Below are 17,422 nucleotides of genomic sequence, written 5' to 3'. Positions count from 1 at the left end.
TTCTGGTCTTCGTTTGTTTCCTCCCGGTGTCGGTTGTTGTGTAAGTTCGTACTCCGGTTTCTGATGATGGTTCCATGGTGGCTTGTAAGGAGCCCTGCTGTTCCCTAAAAAAGGCTGGTACTCTTGCTCTTGCCTTAAAGGATCATACCGATTTTTTATAGGAATTTGGAAATGCCTTTGCTCATGATAACTTCTTTGGTCAGGGTATTGCCCAAATCTATTATTATTCCCTGCCCTGTCCTGATCTCTTTGGTGTTGCCTATATGGTCTGTACCTTCCCCCTCCCCCTCCTTCATATCCCTGATATCCCTCTTGCTGCATTCTAAGGCTGTTGATTTGGGGTTTCTTAGGTATTGCTCCTTTCCCTCTGTTAGGAGTGGATTTGCTTTATTGCAAATAGCTAAGACTGCAGGACATGAAGAAAAAAATTTGGATCCGGTTATACTGTGATATCTTGATATTTTGATAATAAGTGGATGGTGGTTTGGGACATATTTTAGTAGCTAATCCTAGCATTTGTACACATTTTAGCAGCTATTATTAGCATTTGTACTTTGATGTAGGTAGTACTTTATTCAATCATTATATTCTTAATTTTGACCACTGGAGGGCAGTGTGTATTAATGAGGTGCAATGGGAAGAACTCCCAGAATGTAATTGTTTTTATTATTTGCTTCATAATGTGCATTAATTTTATTGCATTTTATAGGGTAATTGTATTTTATTATGGTATCTTATGTGGTGTCAAAACGGACTCTCACTCGTTAGCCCATTCATCATAATTATGATGAAGCGCACTTCTCCGTAATGTTATAATCACCTAGACGCCGGCGGAGGCAGAATTAACTCCCATTGTGAAGGTTGGAACGCACGCCTGAGGCGCAACGCTGAAGCGGATGTCGTTCCTCCACCTTCAATGGGGCGGAAATGCCTGCATAGCTGGTTGGACCAGCCGGATGTGGGGCAGCGACGGACAGTATAAAGATATCCTGGAGTCCTGTGGCTAACCACGCCCCTGATGAGTCACGCGTGTGACGAAACGCGTCGGGTGGAGCCACAGGACAACCAGGAAGAGCACCCTAAAGCGAGACCAGCCGGCGGATAACGGGCGGATAACGAGCGGAGCGGACCACCTCGATAGGCCTTTACCCGGGAAGGCACGGGGGAGAGCCCGTTACAAACTCTAAACGCCTGTTACCCAATTCACGTTTGTGAGTATATTTTAGAAATAAATTGTTACATTTTTAAACGGAATCACGCTATGGTCCACTTTATTCCTCTGTGAGGTACCTTGAAGTATATTATCCTCTATGAGGTGCACGGAGGTCTAAGTGGAACTGAAGACATCTGACTACATTGGGGACCCCAATATCCTCATCTAGACAGCGAACAGAGGGCCTCATCTACTTCCACCTGGATGACTGTTAAGACGCTAATGACCAATCTAACAGTGGTCCACCTAAGAGGGTGAGTGCGGTCCTAAAGGGGACTTATATCTCTTACTCATCATTTGTGTGGAGCGCTACCTATATAAACATATATCACAGAAGGGACTTGCTACACCCCATAGAAGAGCGCACACCAAAGGACTGTTTACTAGGATTACACTGAATATCAAGACAGGACTCATTGATCTGTTGGTGTAAAATTGAACTGTTATTATTAGATAATTGCAGCGCTATTTTTGATAAATTGATATATGCATATGCTCACTGTGATTGGCTCCACTACGTAATGACTATGCATATATGCAGATTATTTGAAGTTGTTATAGTCTTCCATCAGGTCCACTGATGTTCTATATAATGAGCATGTTTTGTATGACTGGTTGTAGTGTGTACTGGAGCTATTTTGGAGAAGGACTACTATCCGAAATGCCGTGCGTCAAAGGTGACCCGGCACACACTGACATTATGCCTATGTCATTTTTTTTAAAGAGCTTTGAATAAATACAGATTTTAAGATGGTGCGGATCCTTCCAACTGATTTATTAATGATTTAGTAGACAGAATGCAGAGTAATGTAGCCATTTTTGCAGATGGAACGAAGTTATGCAGTATTATCAACACTAAGATGGATAGTGACATTGCAACAGGATCTTGAACACTTAGCCATTTGGACAGGCACATAGCAGATGAAATTTTACTGCAGATAAATGAAAAGTCATGACCTTGGATGTACCAGTGGTAGAGCACCATATAAAATAAATGGTATACAGCTGGGGCGGTCAGACTTGGAAATACTGGCTGATAAAGGTAAGTAGCTGTATACAAAAGCTTGGCAGATTAGTTTTTTTGTCCCTACAATAGACAATGGGACATGATCTGCAGAGGAAAGAAAAAAGTTTTTGCCATCTATTTAGAAAGGGGGTCCTTCACAATTATAGTGGTTAAAATCTGAAATATCTTACCTTAGGATGTAGTGATGGACAACTCTATACCTATATTTAAAGGGTGCTTGGATGCATTTCCATGCATTGAAGGGCATCCACAGTTATAATTACTGAGTCATTTCTGGCAGAGTTAATCCAGGGATTTATTGGACTGCCATTTGAAGTCGGGAAGTCATCCTTTTAAGGCTAGTTGGCCCAGGCCTTGTAAGGTTTTTTGCCTTCCCCTGGATCAACTTGGATATGTGCAGGTTTAGGACAGCATTTTTTTTCTGATGGACGGATGTCTTTTTTGAAAATATTTTAATATTCATACAGAGGGTAGGGAAAGGGGTGTGGAAGTAATAGCTGCAGCATATTTTCTGTCCTCAAAATCATATAACCGCATAACACTTCAGGGAAAGTGAAAGCAGAGATTTTAACAAATTTCAGGTACTTACAAGAGGGGGGATCTGTACTCCAGATTACTGTTTTCATGGCTGCAGAGATCTGAAGCATGATACTCCTTGGTAATCTTGAAAAATCGTTGCTAGCTGCAAATCAAACAGTAAAAGTAGTTGTGTCACTTTGTAAACTAAACATATGAAATAAAGTGATAAAAGAAACAACTTGTAAATTGGAATTGAAGTAAAAACTATAAATTCTTACATAATGCATGATGATAAATATGCAGCCCAGTATTTTGTAAACACGTTATACTGTATTTTCAGAAAACTTTAAAATGGCTCAGAATGAGCACTTGGTAAAAAATTGCTTTTATACATGAAGCGGATTCTTCAAACAGTTTCTCCTCTTCTTAATTTAACTTTATTTGATCTACTATAATATTTTTCCTTTTCAGGAAAACAAAGCCCTGTATTATCTGATGTACGTTGCAGACCATTTTCCAAAGCATCTTCTGTCGGAGGAGTAAATGCAGATTCCTTGTCTTTAGTATGCTCCACCACAGCTGCAATAAGGTAGACCACACTGGCCACTTTCATATCTCAGCATGTACTTTAAAACAACTTGCATAGACACAGCAGTTTAAACTTGTTTTTGTGAATCTGATATCTGAGAACTGTACCCATACCCCCAACAGGCCTCGGTCAATGGGCTCTGCAAACATGTGTTGGTTTACAATACTTATGTTTCAAGTGGTGTTCGCTCATTGTCACTCATTGAAGCTGATTTACCAAAACAGCCTGGAGCAAAAGCGGAGCAGTTGACCAGTGTAAGCAGATAATGCCAGCGCCTACTCAACTGTTCCCGCTTTGGGGATGAATCAGCAGAAAGGAAAGCAGTAATCTTAATGTTTGTGGAATTTCCAAAATGTATTTGGGGCTTTTGAGTACATCTGCTTTTAAAACGATAGGAGGCCATTTAAACGGTTTCCTGAATTTTATGAAGACTGCCAGCATTGCAGGATGAAGCCAAGCTAAATGCTTTTACCTAGCTTTCTTGTTTAAGATGAACACAGTGAAGTATCCTTTATATACTAAAACCTGGATTGTGGAGACTGCCATCTTTAATTTAATAAAAAAATGAATTTGCTTAAAGAAAACGTATTGTAAGAGGATTCTGTAGCAGATGCGTGTTAAAAGGGTGAGTAGCCCCTGTAGCTGCAGGGAAGCCCAGAACTGTGGAGGGCCCCAAATTCTTACCTTTGGCTAGTTTTGTTGTGGCCTTTCATTATAGGTTGAGGGTGTCCCCTGGTGATTGGGGTCACCAAAGGCATAGGTGGAAAGGGGTGTAAATGTAGGAGGGCCCAATGAAAGTTTTTCTGTGGAACCTCATTATTTGTAGCTACACCCATTATGCAGGCTACAATTTTATTGAATACTTTCATTCCAGCGCAGGATATTTGGGCACAGCCAGCGCCACCATAGGCTGTAAGAGGAGTGGTAATGTCTATGAGAACTCCCAGAGAAGTATACAATCAGACTGATCAGGTCAAAGTTCAAGCTTTGCTTCTATTACATAATTATCTTTTAGAAAATACTGTTAACATACCTGTTACATGCCCAGTAGATCAGGTAATATGACTCTAGTCTGACTCTACTGGCTGTCTATCTGTTGCAGGCTTGTGATTCAGATACCATTGAAGGCATTAGCATGAATGCCCGGCAACTGACACGAAGGGTCTCTCACTGCCGGGATACACATCTATAGTGCGGACGACAAGGCAATGCAATACAATACAATAAATGTTAGGCTATATACTCACCTGAAGACTTCTTGCCAAGCTCTGTAGCCCAAGGGATCAGATAATCCCTGCTGGGCAACAGAGCAGGGACGAAGCTGTACATACGCGTTGTTAGCCTCTGGCTGATGACATGCATGTTGCTATGCGTGGAGGCGGAGGGACAGAGAGCACGTGTGACATCGATTTCTGGAGGGCATGGGATTAGCAAGGACAATGGACTTGTGTGGTGCTTGGGCATCGTTAAAGATCCGACATGATGGATCTTTAGCAATAATCGTGCAGCGACTGAACCCAACCACCGATATTGAAATGCTACATCGTTTTCTGTTCATTTACCACAATTTTGTCTTTCCATGGATACTCACCTTACATTTAACATTGCTATATGATATTGTTATAGAGAGAGCATATATTCATACATTAGTGAAGCTCATATATCGGTAGTATAATCATGTAAGGAGCTGTGTAGACTGGGAGAAGTAGCTACCAGCATCTTCAACAGCATATATTTTACACATATTTTAGCTTCCGTGGAGCATCATTGCAGAAGAAAGAACTGCGCCAGAAAATATATGAAGCAACAGGCTTTTCTGTAAGTATGCCAGGTAACCTGTGGGTGATGTGTGAAACAATGTAGATGGAGCAATTTCTGAACATTACACTCATAAGTGTATAAATTACAGTCTGACATAATAGATTGCTGAAAAAGTGAACTCTCAGGCTGGGTGCACACATAACAAGAAAGGCTGCGTTTTATGTAATGTCTTCATTTTATGTTGTGTGCGGTTTTTTTGTGCATTCTTGCTGCGTTTTTACTGCGTTTGCATTTTCTTTTTACCGCAGATGCATTTTAATGCGTTTGCAGTTCGCATATACAAAATGCATATGCGTTTTTATATTTCCATTTATGCAAATCACTAGGAAGACAACCGGAAGTGGAAATCACAAAACAATTATTTTGGGGAAAAAACGCATATAAAAATGCATGGAAAACACATGAAAAACGCATCCCATTGTGTTCCAATTGAACTGCATTATGTGTGTTTTTGCATATTATGCAACAAAACCAGCGGGTTTTTTTTAAAAAAAAAGCTTGCATATAAAACAAATATATGCGTTTTTTCCTGCGGCCCATAGACTTCCATTAGAGGCAAAAACGCAGTGTTTTCCGCAACACTAGCGTTTCTGCTATGCGTGCTCCTAGCCTCAGGGTGTAAAACCGAACTCCAGGTACATAGGTAGATATGCAATACTTATATAATAAATAAGAAATACCTATGTGACCAGTTTTGCCTGCCAACAGATCCGGAATTCCATTCAGCAAATCTTTTCATGCAGACAGGCCAGTTAGAGACAAATCTGTAGCAGTGGCTACTCAGTACAACTTGACCACTGAGCAGTCCAGAGACTGCTCAACATACATTATTAATATTGGCACCATCTACTCATTTGTTTATATTTGTCTTTAAAAACTATTGTAGGATTAGCTTTTTGGAGTCCTTTCCTTTGTCAGTTCATCAAAATCAGTTCTGGATTATAGCAAATGGATTTTCCAATATGTAGATCTGTGTATTAACAGGAGAATTATGCCTAGTACACACTAGCAATTTTGATGGATCAATCATTGGTCAATTTTACCACCTCCATGTAGTATGACCATTTACCTATATAATCTGCATAGAGTTGAACATCTGTTTGGCCCTCATACTACATGGAGATGGTAAAATTGACCAATGATTGATCCATCAAAATTGCTAGTGTGTACTAGGCTTTAGTGTCATAAACAAGAGTTCAGGATTTTTAATGCACAAACATCTGAACATAAAGAGGTTATTCTATCACTTAACTTGAAAATGTGGTAAACTTGATGTAGATGTTGATAAAGACATCTAAAAGAACCTATGAAACCCAAAGCAACATAGAGACTACAGTATTATCCTTTGTATTAAACAGTGCTATCGTCTTGAGTTTACACATTCTACTTTTCACATTTTTAAAATCACCTTTGCAACTTATTTCCATGACTGTTAAGTTGTACAGGTGAATAGAGAGCAGGTGTGCATTAAACATAACATTTTTATACTTTTTAATTACATGATTTGTATTTAAACGGCTTTGTTTGGCTGTAACAACCACAAGGAATAAATATTGTACATAAGGCTGCAGCACTCAATGCACAGTGGGTTTATTAATATTTTGAAGGTTCTTTACAATCTTTACAAAGTCATACTATAACCAAAGTTTCCCTTCCTGCTCAAACAAGTAAGTGCCAGGCTGGCATAAGGAGGTTTAGGAATAGGGATTGTCAATGAGAGCTGAGGCAAATTTTATCCTAACATTATGGAAATGTATACTGCTTGAAAATGGACCAGTCAAATGCAGCAACAGCAGACATGAAAATCAACATATTATGCAGTAAAGTACCCAAAAAGTACCCATTTTCACTATATTATGAAATAATCTATCTCACAAGGCATTGTGTTTGTACTTGGAAAAATGTAACAGGCTAAAAGCAGAGTTTTCTTAGGGGAACTGTGAGAGATGCAACTAGCCTGAGTTAACAGAGGGAAAGGGCAATCACGCCATATAAGAACAGCCATACTGCAGCCCATCTGTTACTCAAAACATTTGATAAGGTGTAGAGGATGTGTGTCAACACACACTGGATGCTGACTGGTTAATGTGCAGTGCCACTGTCATCAGCTAGTCTGAAGAGCACCTTAGGCCCCATTCACACTAGAGCGTTTTGCCGCAATTTTGGCAAAATGCTCACACGCTAGTGCTTTTTAAAAGCGCTAGCGTAATGAAACCCTATGGGCCCGTTCTTATTTGGGCGATTTACGCTAATCGCCGCAAATCGCCCAAAACCGCAAAACGCAAACCTGCACCATTTTCAGGCAATTTCCAGGCGATCGTGTTTCAGTGCTATACAAGTGCTAAACGCGATCGCACCAAAATCACTGCAGTGTTCAGTGATTTTTCCGCAGAAATTCGCTGAAAAATTACTCCTGCAAAACGCCGGCAAAAAAATCACTGGCGTTTTGCATTTTGTAAGTGTGAATGGGGCCTTAGGGACCTATGATACTGAGTAATTCAATTTCCTATAACATGCCTTTATAAACTTGTTCGTAACTCTTTGCCAACAGATGCTTTCTAATGCTTTTTCTATGCACTCTCCTTCATGCAACAAATGCGTAGTGTTGTATTAAAAACACCGCAATTTGCACTCTTCACACCATAGTAAGTCTGAGCATACATTCTATGAGAGCCTGAGCCACTTCCTACAGGTATTATCTCCCATCTATATACCCATATTATGGGAATAGTAGCGGAGACCAAAACCAAAAGCATGATGGAAGCGCTCTAATGACTCCCAGGCCTAACATTTGGGTATAGGCAGTTTTTCTAACTGTTGTTTACATGCTGTGGATAACAACATGAGGGTCTGTGCCTCCCCTGCAAGTATTTTTTTTTCTTCTTTTATGAACAAGCAGTAAGGCCTAGTGCACACCAGAGCGGTTCTGCTGTGGTTTGCGATCCGCTTGCGGGTGCGGATCCGCTAGGGTAATGTATTTCAATGGGCTGGTGCACACCAGAGCGGGAGGCGTTTTGCAGAAACGCATACTCCCGGGCTGCTGCAGATTTTGGATTGCGGATGCGTTTCTGCCTCAATGTTAAGTATAGGAAAAACGCAAACCGCTCTGAAAAACGGCACTTCAGAGCGGTTTGCCAGGCGTTTTTTGTTACAGTAGCTGTTCAGTAACAGCTTTACTGTAACAATACAAGAAATCTACTACACCAAAAACGCTTCACAAAACCGCAAAACGCTATCTGAAACGCTACAGAAAAAGCGTTTCAAAATCTGCTAGCATTTTGCGGATCTGCTAGCGGTTTTTGGTGTGCACCAGGCCTAACAGATTACGCACATACATGCTGACAATTTTATTCTCCCTATGTTTGGATCTTCCCCATTCTGCACCTAGCACAGTGTGGTGTGGTTCCAGTATTTATTTTATGACCTTTTCTTTTCATAGACTTATAAAGTTACATTTTATTGACTAATGGAACCTGTTGGAGGAAGGGGGTCTATAGATGGCTGGTATGGTGAGACCCTTTCCACAGTGTGATGTCAGGGCCATGGTCTGTGAATCTAGTTGCATTGTGGGAAAGGACATTTTCTTCCAAATGCCAAGCAAGCAATATTTCCCTCTGTGCATAGAACTCGCTATAACATCTAGCATTCCGTACAGATCACCTTGTAGAACTAGAGATGTCACCACCAGTGATACATTTCAGAAAGTAAATCAGAGAGAGGAAAGATTTTACAATGGGCAAACTGACTAAATAATTTATAAATGAATATTGTAAAAATAAACAATTTTATTCATAATGTTATTTTCACTGCAGTTCCTCTTTAAAGGGAATCTTAACTAAGAGGCAACGTGCGCGGGATCGTGCCGCCATGCACTCTCGCTTGCTCCCGCCACCCGTTAAGAAGGGAGATGAATGATTGGGAACCCAGTTCCCATTTATCCAAGGGATTCTTAACCAAGAGGGATATGGATGTTTCCTTTTAAATATCAGTTGCTTGTCAGTGCTGTTGAACTCTTTGGCTGCAGTAGTGGCTGAATCACACACACCTGAAACAAGCGTACAGCTAATCCACTACAGATTAACACTCCTGATTTTCTTCTTTTAGGTGTTTGAAAGGGCTAATCCAGGGACCCTGGCAAGAATGTATAACAAGTAAGTCACCACAGAACACACGTCAGTCTGCTCCTTGCTTTTTCATTTATCTTATTACCACATTTACAGCCTTCACTGTTCATTACAAAAACATGTGTCTGTTTACCTGCTGATATTTATTACACAAATAAAAACTGACATGAAAAATAACCTACAGCTCAATATGGCAGTGCATAGAAGTACAAAACATCATTCATAATATTACAATGGATATTTCTTTTTGGCTGGTTTACAGCAAAATATTTTGTCATATCCCTATTCATGAAGATCCCTTATTGCGAAACAGGAATAGGCACCAATGCTAATACCAGTAATAAACTGGAATTTCCATTTATAAGTGATATTAACTACTTGAGAACCCTGGGCTTAAACCTCCCTAGTGACCAGGCCATATTTTTACAAAAATAGGCCACTGCGTCACTGCAGCTTTAACCACTTGATGACCCAGCCTTTACCCCCCCTTAAGGACCAGCGCTGATTTAGTAGATCTGTGCTGGGTGGGCTCTACAGCCCCCAGCACAGATCAAACACCAGGCAGAGTGACCAGATCGCCCCCCTTTTTTCCCCACTAGGGGGATGATGTGCTGGGGGGGTCTAATCGCTCCTGCTTGCGTGTGGCTGGTGGGGGGGGGGGGCACCTCAAAGCCCCCTCCACCTCTTCTCCCTCCCTTCCCCAGAGATCGGAGGCTGCACAGGAACGGATCTGTCCTGTGCAGCCTCTAACAGGCTCCTGCCTGTCATGTGACAGCGATCCCTGGCCGCTGATTGGACGGGGATCGCTGATCTAGTACGACGCTACTACTGTTAGCAGCGTTGTACAAATGTAAACAAAGCGGATTATTTCCGCTTGTGTTTACATTTAGCCTGCGAGCCACGATCGGCGGCCCGCAGGTTATTCACGGAGCCCCCCGCCGTGAATTGACAGGACGGCTGTTTCCTGATTAATAAGCCTGCAGCCGCTGGTCCTATAGCTGCCATTATGCCGACGCACGTTATGAGTGCGCGGTCGGCAAGTGGTTAAGGCCTAGCTGCAGGGCCGTACAACTCAGCACACAAGTGATTCTCCCCCCCTTTCTGCTCACCGACAGAGCTTTCTGTTGGTGGGCTGTGATTGCTCCCACGATGTTTGTTTATTTTTTAATTAATATATTTTTTTACTAAATAAATGCTTTTTTAAAAATAATTTTCCCAGCTCTCTCACCAGCGAATCAGCGCAATCGGCTGTCATAGGCTTCAGCCTATGACAGCAGATCACTTCTCTGCAACCCAGGGGGAAAGCCGTGTGACACGGCTGTCCCCAGTACAGCGCTGCTGTAAATCGCAGCTCTGTACAGAGTAAATAGACGGCGGTTTCGCCATCTAACAGTCTCCTAGCGGCGATCGCTACTGGGAGACTGATGATGGAGCAGAGCTCAGTCATCCAACCGCACAATCTCCTGCAAATCCCCACCACAAGACTTTATGCCGATCAGCGTTAGGTGGTCCTGGAGCTACTGCCTAGTGGGTACATTGTTGCCTATGGGGCGCCCAAAATTCGGCATTGGCCAATATCTATTGTATATAGCGGCGGGTTTGTGGTGTTGGAGAGTGAGATCAGAGAGAGATCTGTTTGTTGCCCATTCACTGCAGGCTGATTCCTGATCGATTTCAGCATGGACTGCTAGACAGTTATAAAAAGGTCTACTGGGGGTTGTTTCTGCTGAAAGGGACAATGCCATGCTTTAAAGAGAAACTCAGACCAAGAATTGAACTTTATCCCAATCAGTAGCTGATACCCCCTTTTACATGAGAAATCTATTCCTTTTCACAAACAGACCATCGGGGTGCGCTGTATGGCTGATATTGTGGTGAAACCCCTCCCACAAAGAAATTTTGAGTATGTACTCTTGGCAGTTTCCTGTCTGTGAACCCTGTTGCATTGTGGGAAATAGCTGTTTACAGCGGTTTCCAACTGCCAAAGCAGCAAGCAGCAGCTACATCACTTGCCAGCAGTAAAAATGTCACCATGTGATAAATGTCAGAATATAAATCAGGGATTTAAAATATTTTACAATGGGCAAATACTGACTAAATCATTTATACATAATTGTGAAAATGAAGCACTTTTTATTACATTATTTTCACTGGAGTTCCGCTTTAAGCTTTGTACACATGCAAGACAATTTTCGAGAATCTAGTGGGTTTACAGCTGCCCCCCATAGTGATTTGGTATGCTTGATTGGTAAATTATATAGATGAACAAAGGCACTGTGTTATTTACTCTGCCTGATAGAGACTACGTGCTCATGCACGGCTCTCTTGTCCCTCCTTACCTCTCTATTGTACAGCAGATGCTGCTTGCCTGTATATTGCCTGTGCCTAAACTGTTACTCTAATGCGAGGTACACACAAATTTTCTGGCAGATTTACGGTCAGATCGATTATTTCCAGCATGTCCGATCTGATTTCCAATCAATTTCTGATAATTTTCCAATCGATTTCGCGACCGCGTGAGATGCACGTTGGAGCGCAAGGAGAAGCCCGACCAGGAAGCCGGCCTGGCCAGGTCAGGTGAGACACCGGAGAACACCGGGAGCCTCTGGAGCGGCGTCGCGGGAACGTCCTGTCTGCCACGGGCTGGAGGAAGCCCCAGGTAAGTGGATTAGTATTTTTATTTTTTTAACCAACTCCGTGGACCCTCTCTTTAAAGGGACACTTAAGTCAAAAAAAAAAAAAAAGTTTTACTCTTGAGCGATTCTTCGCGTTCCTGGCCACAATAGTGCCATCTATGCTGCTATAGCATATATCATATACCATATAGCAGCATAGAGGGTGCTAATATGTCTGGGAACGTGAACAATCACTCGCGTCCCCAGCCTGTCAGCTCCTGTCACCGAAACAGGAAGTGGCTGCCGGCGGGGCCAGGAGGATCGGAGGAAGACGGCGAGGGCACCGTACAGCTGCAGGGGGCTATTGGAAGCCCTAGGTGAGTAAAACTCATTTTTTTTTGTTTGACTTAAGTGTCCCTTTAAAGCTCATACACACGTCCAACTTAATGCACATGTATGTACCTGACAAGTACATACACACCAACCAAAAAAAAAAGCCAACCAAATAATAACAACTCACTTAAATACTATGCGCGCAAGGTAACTGACAAACTGCACAACATGTCTGCATTCAAAAACAACATAGTTATTCAAAAGACTTGTGCACACAATCCAAACTGCATGATAGTTGGGCAGATTCATCCACCGATTGGATCTGGCAAACAACCTTTTATCAGTTGGTCATCTGGTTGTTTGTCAGTTGTGCACAATCCAACAGACGAGTTTGGAAGTTAGTTGGACAGATTGTTGGTACGTGTGTATGAGCCTTTAAAGTGGACCTGAACTCTTGCACAGGACAGAAGGTAAACAGAGAAATGCACCTTGTATGTATTTAGAGAGATTAGCCTGTCTAATCCCCCCTCAACTGTGTCTAACCACAAATTGTAATTTGATCCCTCAGCTGTGTCATCTGACTGCCATGGCAGATGAGCTTGATTGAAAGCACAGGATGTAAATCTGCCTGCATCCATGAAAGCAGAAAGTAAACAAACTACAGATGTATTGCAGGATTTGTATCAGCTGTAACAAAAATGTTTTTCTTTAAAGGTTATTATGCTGTTTGCTTATCTTTTAAAGCAGACAAGTAGTTCTGAGTTCAGGTCAGCTTTAAGAGGAAAAGGGAGTTACTTCTATGTTTTTATTGAATAATTTGCAAAGTAAGGCCTCCTTTCCACGGACCGCTGATAGGCAGTGAAATGCCTCTCAAACTCTCTCAACTGCTCACTGCTGCCTAGTAACTGCTTGTTGCTGCATGATAACTGCTTACTTCTGCCTGGTAACTGCTTGCCGAGCACACAGCTCAACAGTTCAAGGAAAGGAGGCCTCAGGCCACATACACACATCAGACCATAGTCTTTTGAAAATGAAAGATCACAGACCAATCTTACCACCCTTCATGTAGTATGAGAGTCATACTCTACACAGTCTTTTCTATGGAGCTGAACTCCACATCAGAAAAAAATCTTTGCAAGATGCTGCACACACATATGCTGTACAGACACAAAAGATCAGTATCTGCAAAAGATCTGTTCATGCCAAAAATCCATTCCTGCAAATTGCAATGATAGTCTATGAGATCTGCAGATCATCATACACACATGCTTTAACTGACATTCATCTGCAGATCAGATCCACCAGGATGGATTTTCAGATCTGCGGGTGATTGCTTGATCTGCAGATGAATGTGAGTTAAATCATGTGTGTATGATGATCTGCAGATCTCATAGACTATCATTGCAATTTGCAGGAATGGATTTTTGTCAGGAACAGATCTTTTGCAGATACTGATCTTTTGTGTCTGTACAGCATCTGTGTGTGCAGCATCTTGCAAAGATTTTTTTCTGATGTGGAGTTCAGCTCCATAGAAAAAAACGTGTAGAGTATGGCTCTCATACTACATGAAGGGTGGTAAGATTGGTCTGTGATCTTTCGGTTTCCAAAGACCATAGTCTGATGTGTGTATGAGCCTTCAGATCTTTTGCAGATACTGATCTTTTGTGTCTGTACAGCATCTGTGTGTGCAGCATCTTGCAAAGATTCTTTTCTGATGGGGAGTTCAGCTCCATAGAATAGACTGTGTAGAGTATGGCTCTTATACTACATGGAAGGGGGTAAAATTGGTCTGTGATCTTTCATTTTCCAAAGACTATGGTCTGATGTGTGTATGCACCTTAAAGAGAATCTGTATTGTTAAAATCGCACAAAAGTAAACATACCAGTGCGTTAGGGGACATCTCCTATTCCCCTCTGTCACAATTTCGCCGCTCCCCGCCGCATTAAAAGTGGTTAAAAACAGTTTTAAAAAGTTTGTTTATAAACAAACAAAATGGCCACCAAAACAGGAAGTAGGTTGATGTACAGTATGTCCACACATAGAAAATACATCCATACACAAGCAGGCTGTATACAGCATTCCTTTTGAATCTCAAGGGATCATTTGTGTGTTTCTTTCCCCCCTGAGGGGGGAGTGCATAGCAGAACCACAACAATGAAGAACTTGGCAGCCTTCCAGACACAGGCTGACAAGTCTGACAAGTGAAGATACATTGATTTATTACAGAGACTGTGTTAGTAGAAAGTGCTGCAGTAAGCCAGAACACATTAGAATAGCTTTTGGAACTTGTAGGATGATAAAAAACAGGATGCAATTTTTGTTACGGAGTCTCTTTAAGTGTCTCAGGGTTCAATCACATGACCTTTATCTTAAATGTTGTTTAAATGACAAAAGATTAGTATGTCCCTATATGATAAAAAACAAACAAATAGGGCTGGTGCACACCGAGCGGCTTTTTGGGCGTTTTCAGATCCGCTTGCGGCTGTGGATCTGCTTGGTCAATGTATCTCAATGGGGTGGTGCACACCAGAGCGGGAGGCGTTTTGCAGAAACGAAAAATGCCTGGGTGAGGCATTTTTTGGATTGCGGATGCGTTTCTGCCTCAATGTTAAGTATAGGAAAAACGCAAACCGCTCTGAAAAACGGCACTTCAGAGCGGTTTGCCAGGCGGTTTTTGTTACAGTAGCTGTTCAGTAACAGCTTTACTGTAACAATACAGGAAATCTACTACACCAAAACCGCAAAACGCTAGCTGAAACGCTACAGAAAAAGAAGAAAAAGCGTTTCAAAATCTGCTAGCATTTTGCGGATCTGCTAGCGGGTTTTGGTGTGCACCAGCCCATAGAAAGACATTACATGGGGTGTTTTTAAAACTTTAACAACCCCCCCCAAATAAATACATAAATGGAATAGACACACACACACACACACAAAACAATGAAACAATAGGGAATGGTGATTGACTAATACCTTTATTTCAGAAGAATGTTCCAGCAGCAGCTGGTAACTATGTTGCCTCAGACTGCCTATCGCTCACAAACAGCATGGTGACAACTTCATAATGAAATAGAAAATTCATAGCTGCATAAACACAGCTGTTTATGCTCATAAAATAAGCTTACACGGAAAAGTATAATCAGTGGTATAAAGTGTTGTGTCAATTACATTAATGCAGGAAAAGAAAATGATGCACACATGACAGGACGACATAGCTGAGACAATGTGTTTGCAGAAAGTTCATGTTTATACTACGTAAAGGAAAGCAGTATAAAACCCATCTATTATTCATGAATCTGATTTTGACCCAGATAAAGCTAAACCCAGACATTGCAGTGCAGATGTTCCTTCATGAAAAGCATGAAAGCTTTCAGAGGATTCCAATTATTTCCCTAAATTCTAAAACATAAGGCTGTTAAGCAACCTTCTGCAGTGCATTGTTTTTTTCTCCACCAGTTCACATGTCCCCATTCTTTCAAAAGAGCTGAATTATTCAAAGTGGCCTAAGTTTACCTCTCTTATTATGCACATCTAATTTAGTGGGTATTTCAGATAATGAAAAAAGCCAAGTCCTTGTTCACACTTGCAGTGTAAGGGCCCGTTCAGATCAGAAATGCGGATGGCCATGCGTGCGGAACGCGTGCGGACCGCAACGCGTACGAACGCATGGCCATCCGCGTTTGTGTGCGTTGCGTGGCTGATCCCATCACTGAAAAGTGAATGGGACAGCCACGCGTTTTTGCAAAATCTGCGTGCAGCATGCGTTCCCGGACCGCACAGGTCCGGAACGCATGCAGTGTGAACATCAGACATTGCACTCTATGCAATGTCTGATGTCGTGCGTTTTGGCCACCTGCACGCGTTTCCAAAACGCGTCTGGAAACGCGTGCAGTGTGAACGGGCCCTTAAGGCCTCTTTTCCATGAACTGTTAGGCAGTGAAATGCCTCTCATACTCTCACAACTGCTCACTGCTACCTGGTAGCACCTTGTTGCTGCCTGGTAACTGCTTGCAGAGCACACAGCTCAATAGTCAGTGGAAAAGAGCCCTTAGTACTTATCCTTGCATACCTGAAGCAGGGATAAGCTTTTGGGGTGTTTTCATGATTTATTTAGTCTTAAAAAGTGAGTCGTCTAAGTAAATCCTTATGTTGTCAAAAAATAATAGTACTTAAATGGCTTTGTCACAGCTCAACTCCAGTTATTTCTTCTCTGCAGCACTAGTTCAGCCTCTTATTCATTATAATGATATGATAGAACATTTGCATTAATTAGCTATGCACAAAGTATTCTGCATTACACATCTCTATTAAACTGAGCATTAATAACAAGGGGCAATACATTTTTTAAGGAACTTTTTTTTGAGGGTAGGGGACAGGTGTATAATGCAGGACAATACATTGTTTTAAGACTATTTTATTTATTTATTAGCATTATTTTTTTTTTGGGGGTAGGGGGGGGGGGTTCTATGTGGAAATGGGTACTGATGTACCCCATGATAATTTCATTGGTAAATGGCTGCATTAAGGAAAGGATTGACTCTTGGGTGCATGTGAATACAAAATAACTTTAATGAATCACACAGACATTGTACAAAAAACCCTTATAAAAGATGTATCACCACATATCAAACATGTTTTGTCTCTTTAAAATTAGACCAGACTATGAGAACATATGTGGAGCGATAGGGGCTGCGGTCCCATGCCCTATTGGATAGAAGTGTACCAAAGTTTTTAATATCACCCCCTATAGAGAGATGTTGATATTCCCCGTAATTAGGCCATCAATTCTGACTAACAGTTGCAGGCACTAGAGTCTCCTAAGCTGCTTTGAACTGTACTAACTGGTATCCATACAAATAAGACCGTCATGTAGTTACCAATCGCAGATCCACACTTTGAATTCAACAAGTTCCCAAAAGTAGAGCAGGCAAATTCAGTAGTGCAAACAAATCACTGTGGATCTCCATACACAGGATCAAATATATGGAATTGTTATCAGGGTTTAGTCCACATACGGTAAGTATCAGCTGGTCAAGAATATGTCAATGTGCAACAGCCAATGGCCGAGCGCACTGGCAGAGTCTTTAGCCGGCGGCGTGGAGACTAGTGCACATCGGGAGAATCAATTTAAATGGTGTTTTTTCATTGTACAATGTTTGTGTGATTTATTAAAGTTATTTTGT

General features: G+C 41.7%; 2 protein-coding genes across 9 annotated transcripts in view; one reads left to right on the top strand and one right to left on the bottom strand.

Annotated features, from left to right (window-relative positions):
* TMEM168 (transmembrane protein 168) overlaps positions 1 to 17,422 on the bottom strand; it is a 187,685-nt gene that overhangs the window by 55,916 nt on the left and 114,347 nt on the right. Inside the window, exon 6 of one of the 2 annotated variants that reach the window (XM_068276492.1) lies at positions 2,830 to 2,922. In XM_068276492.1, coding sequence (XP_068132593.1) covers positions 2,830 to 2,922 — 93 coding nt within the window. Of the gene's footprint in view, positions 1 to 2,829; positions 2,923 to 17,422 lie in introns of those variants that run through there. The other variant, XM_068276491.1, reaches the window with a different exon arrangement.
* Positions 1 to 17,422, top strand: part of LOC137563699 (uncharacterized) — a 99,745-nt gene that overhangs the window by 76,242 nt on the left and 6,081 nt on the right. For 6 of the 7 annotated variants that reach the window (XM_068276497.1, XM_068276495.1, XM_068276496.1 and 3 more), the window contains 3 exons: positions 3,231 to 3,348; positions 5,100 to 5,166; positions 9,274 to 9,320. In XM_068276497.1, coding sequence (XP_068132598.1) covers positions 3,231 to 3,348; positions 5,100 to 5,166; positions 9,274 to 9,320 — 232 coding nt within the window. Of the gene's footprint in view, positions 1 to 2,038; positions 2,126 to 3,230; positions 3,349 to 5,099; positions 5,167 to 9,273; positions 9,321 to 17,422 lie in introns of those variants that run through there. The other variant, XM_068276500.1, reaches the window with a different exon arrangement.

This window comes from Hyperolius riggenbachi, chromosome 3, assembly GCF_040937935.1.
Source record: "Hyperolius riggenbachi isolate aHypRig1 chromosome 3, aHypRig1.pri, whole genome shotgun sequence".
Taxonomy (NCBI): domain Eukaryota; kingdom Metazoa; phylum Chordata; class Amphibia; order Anura; family Hyperoliidae; genus Hyperolius; species Hyperolius riggenbachi.
This window is presented reverse-complemented; position numbering and strand designations above follow the sequence as displayed.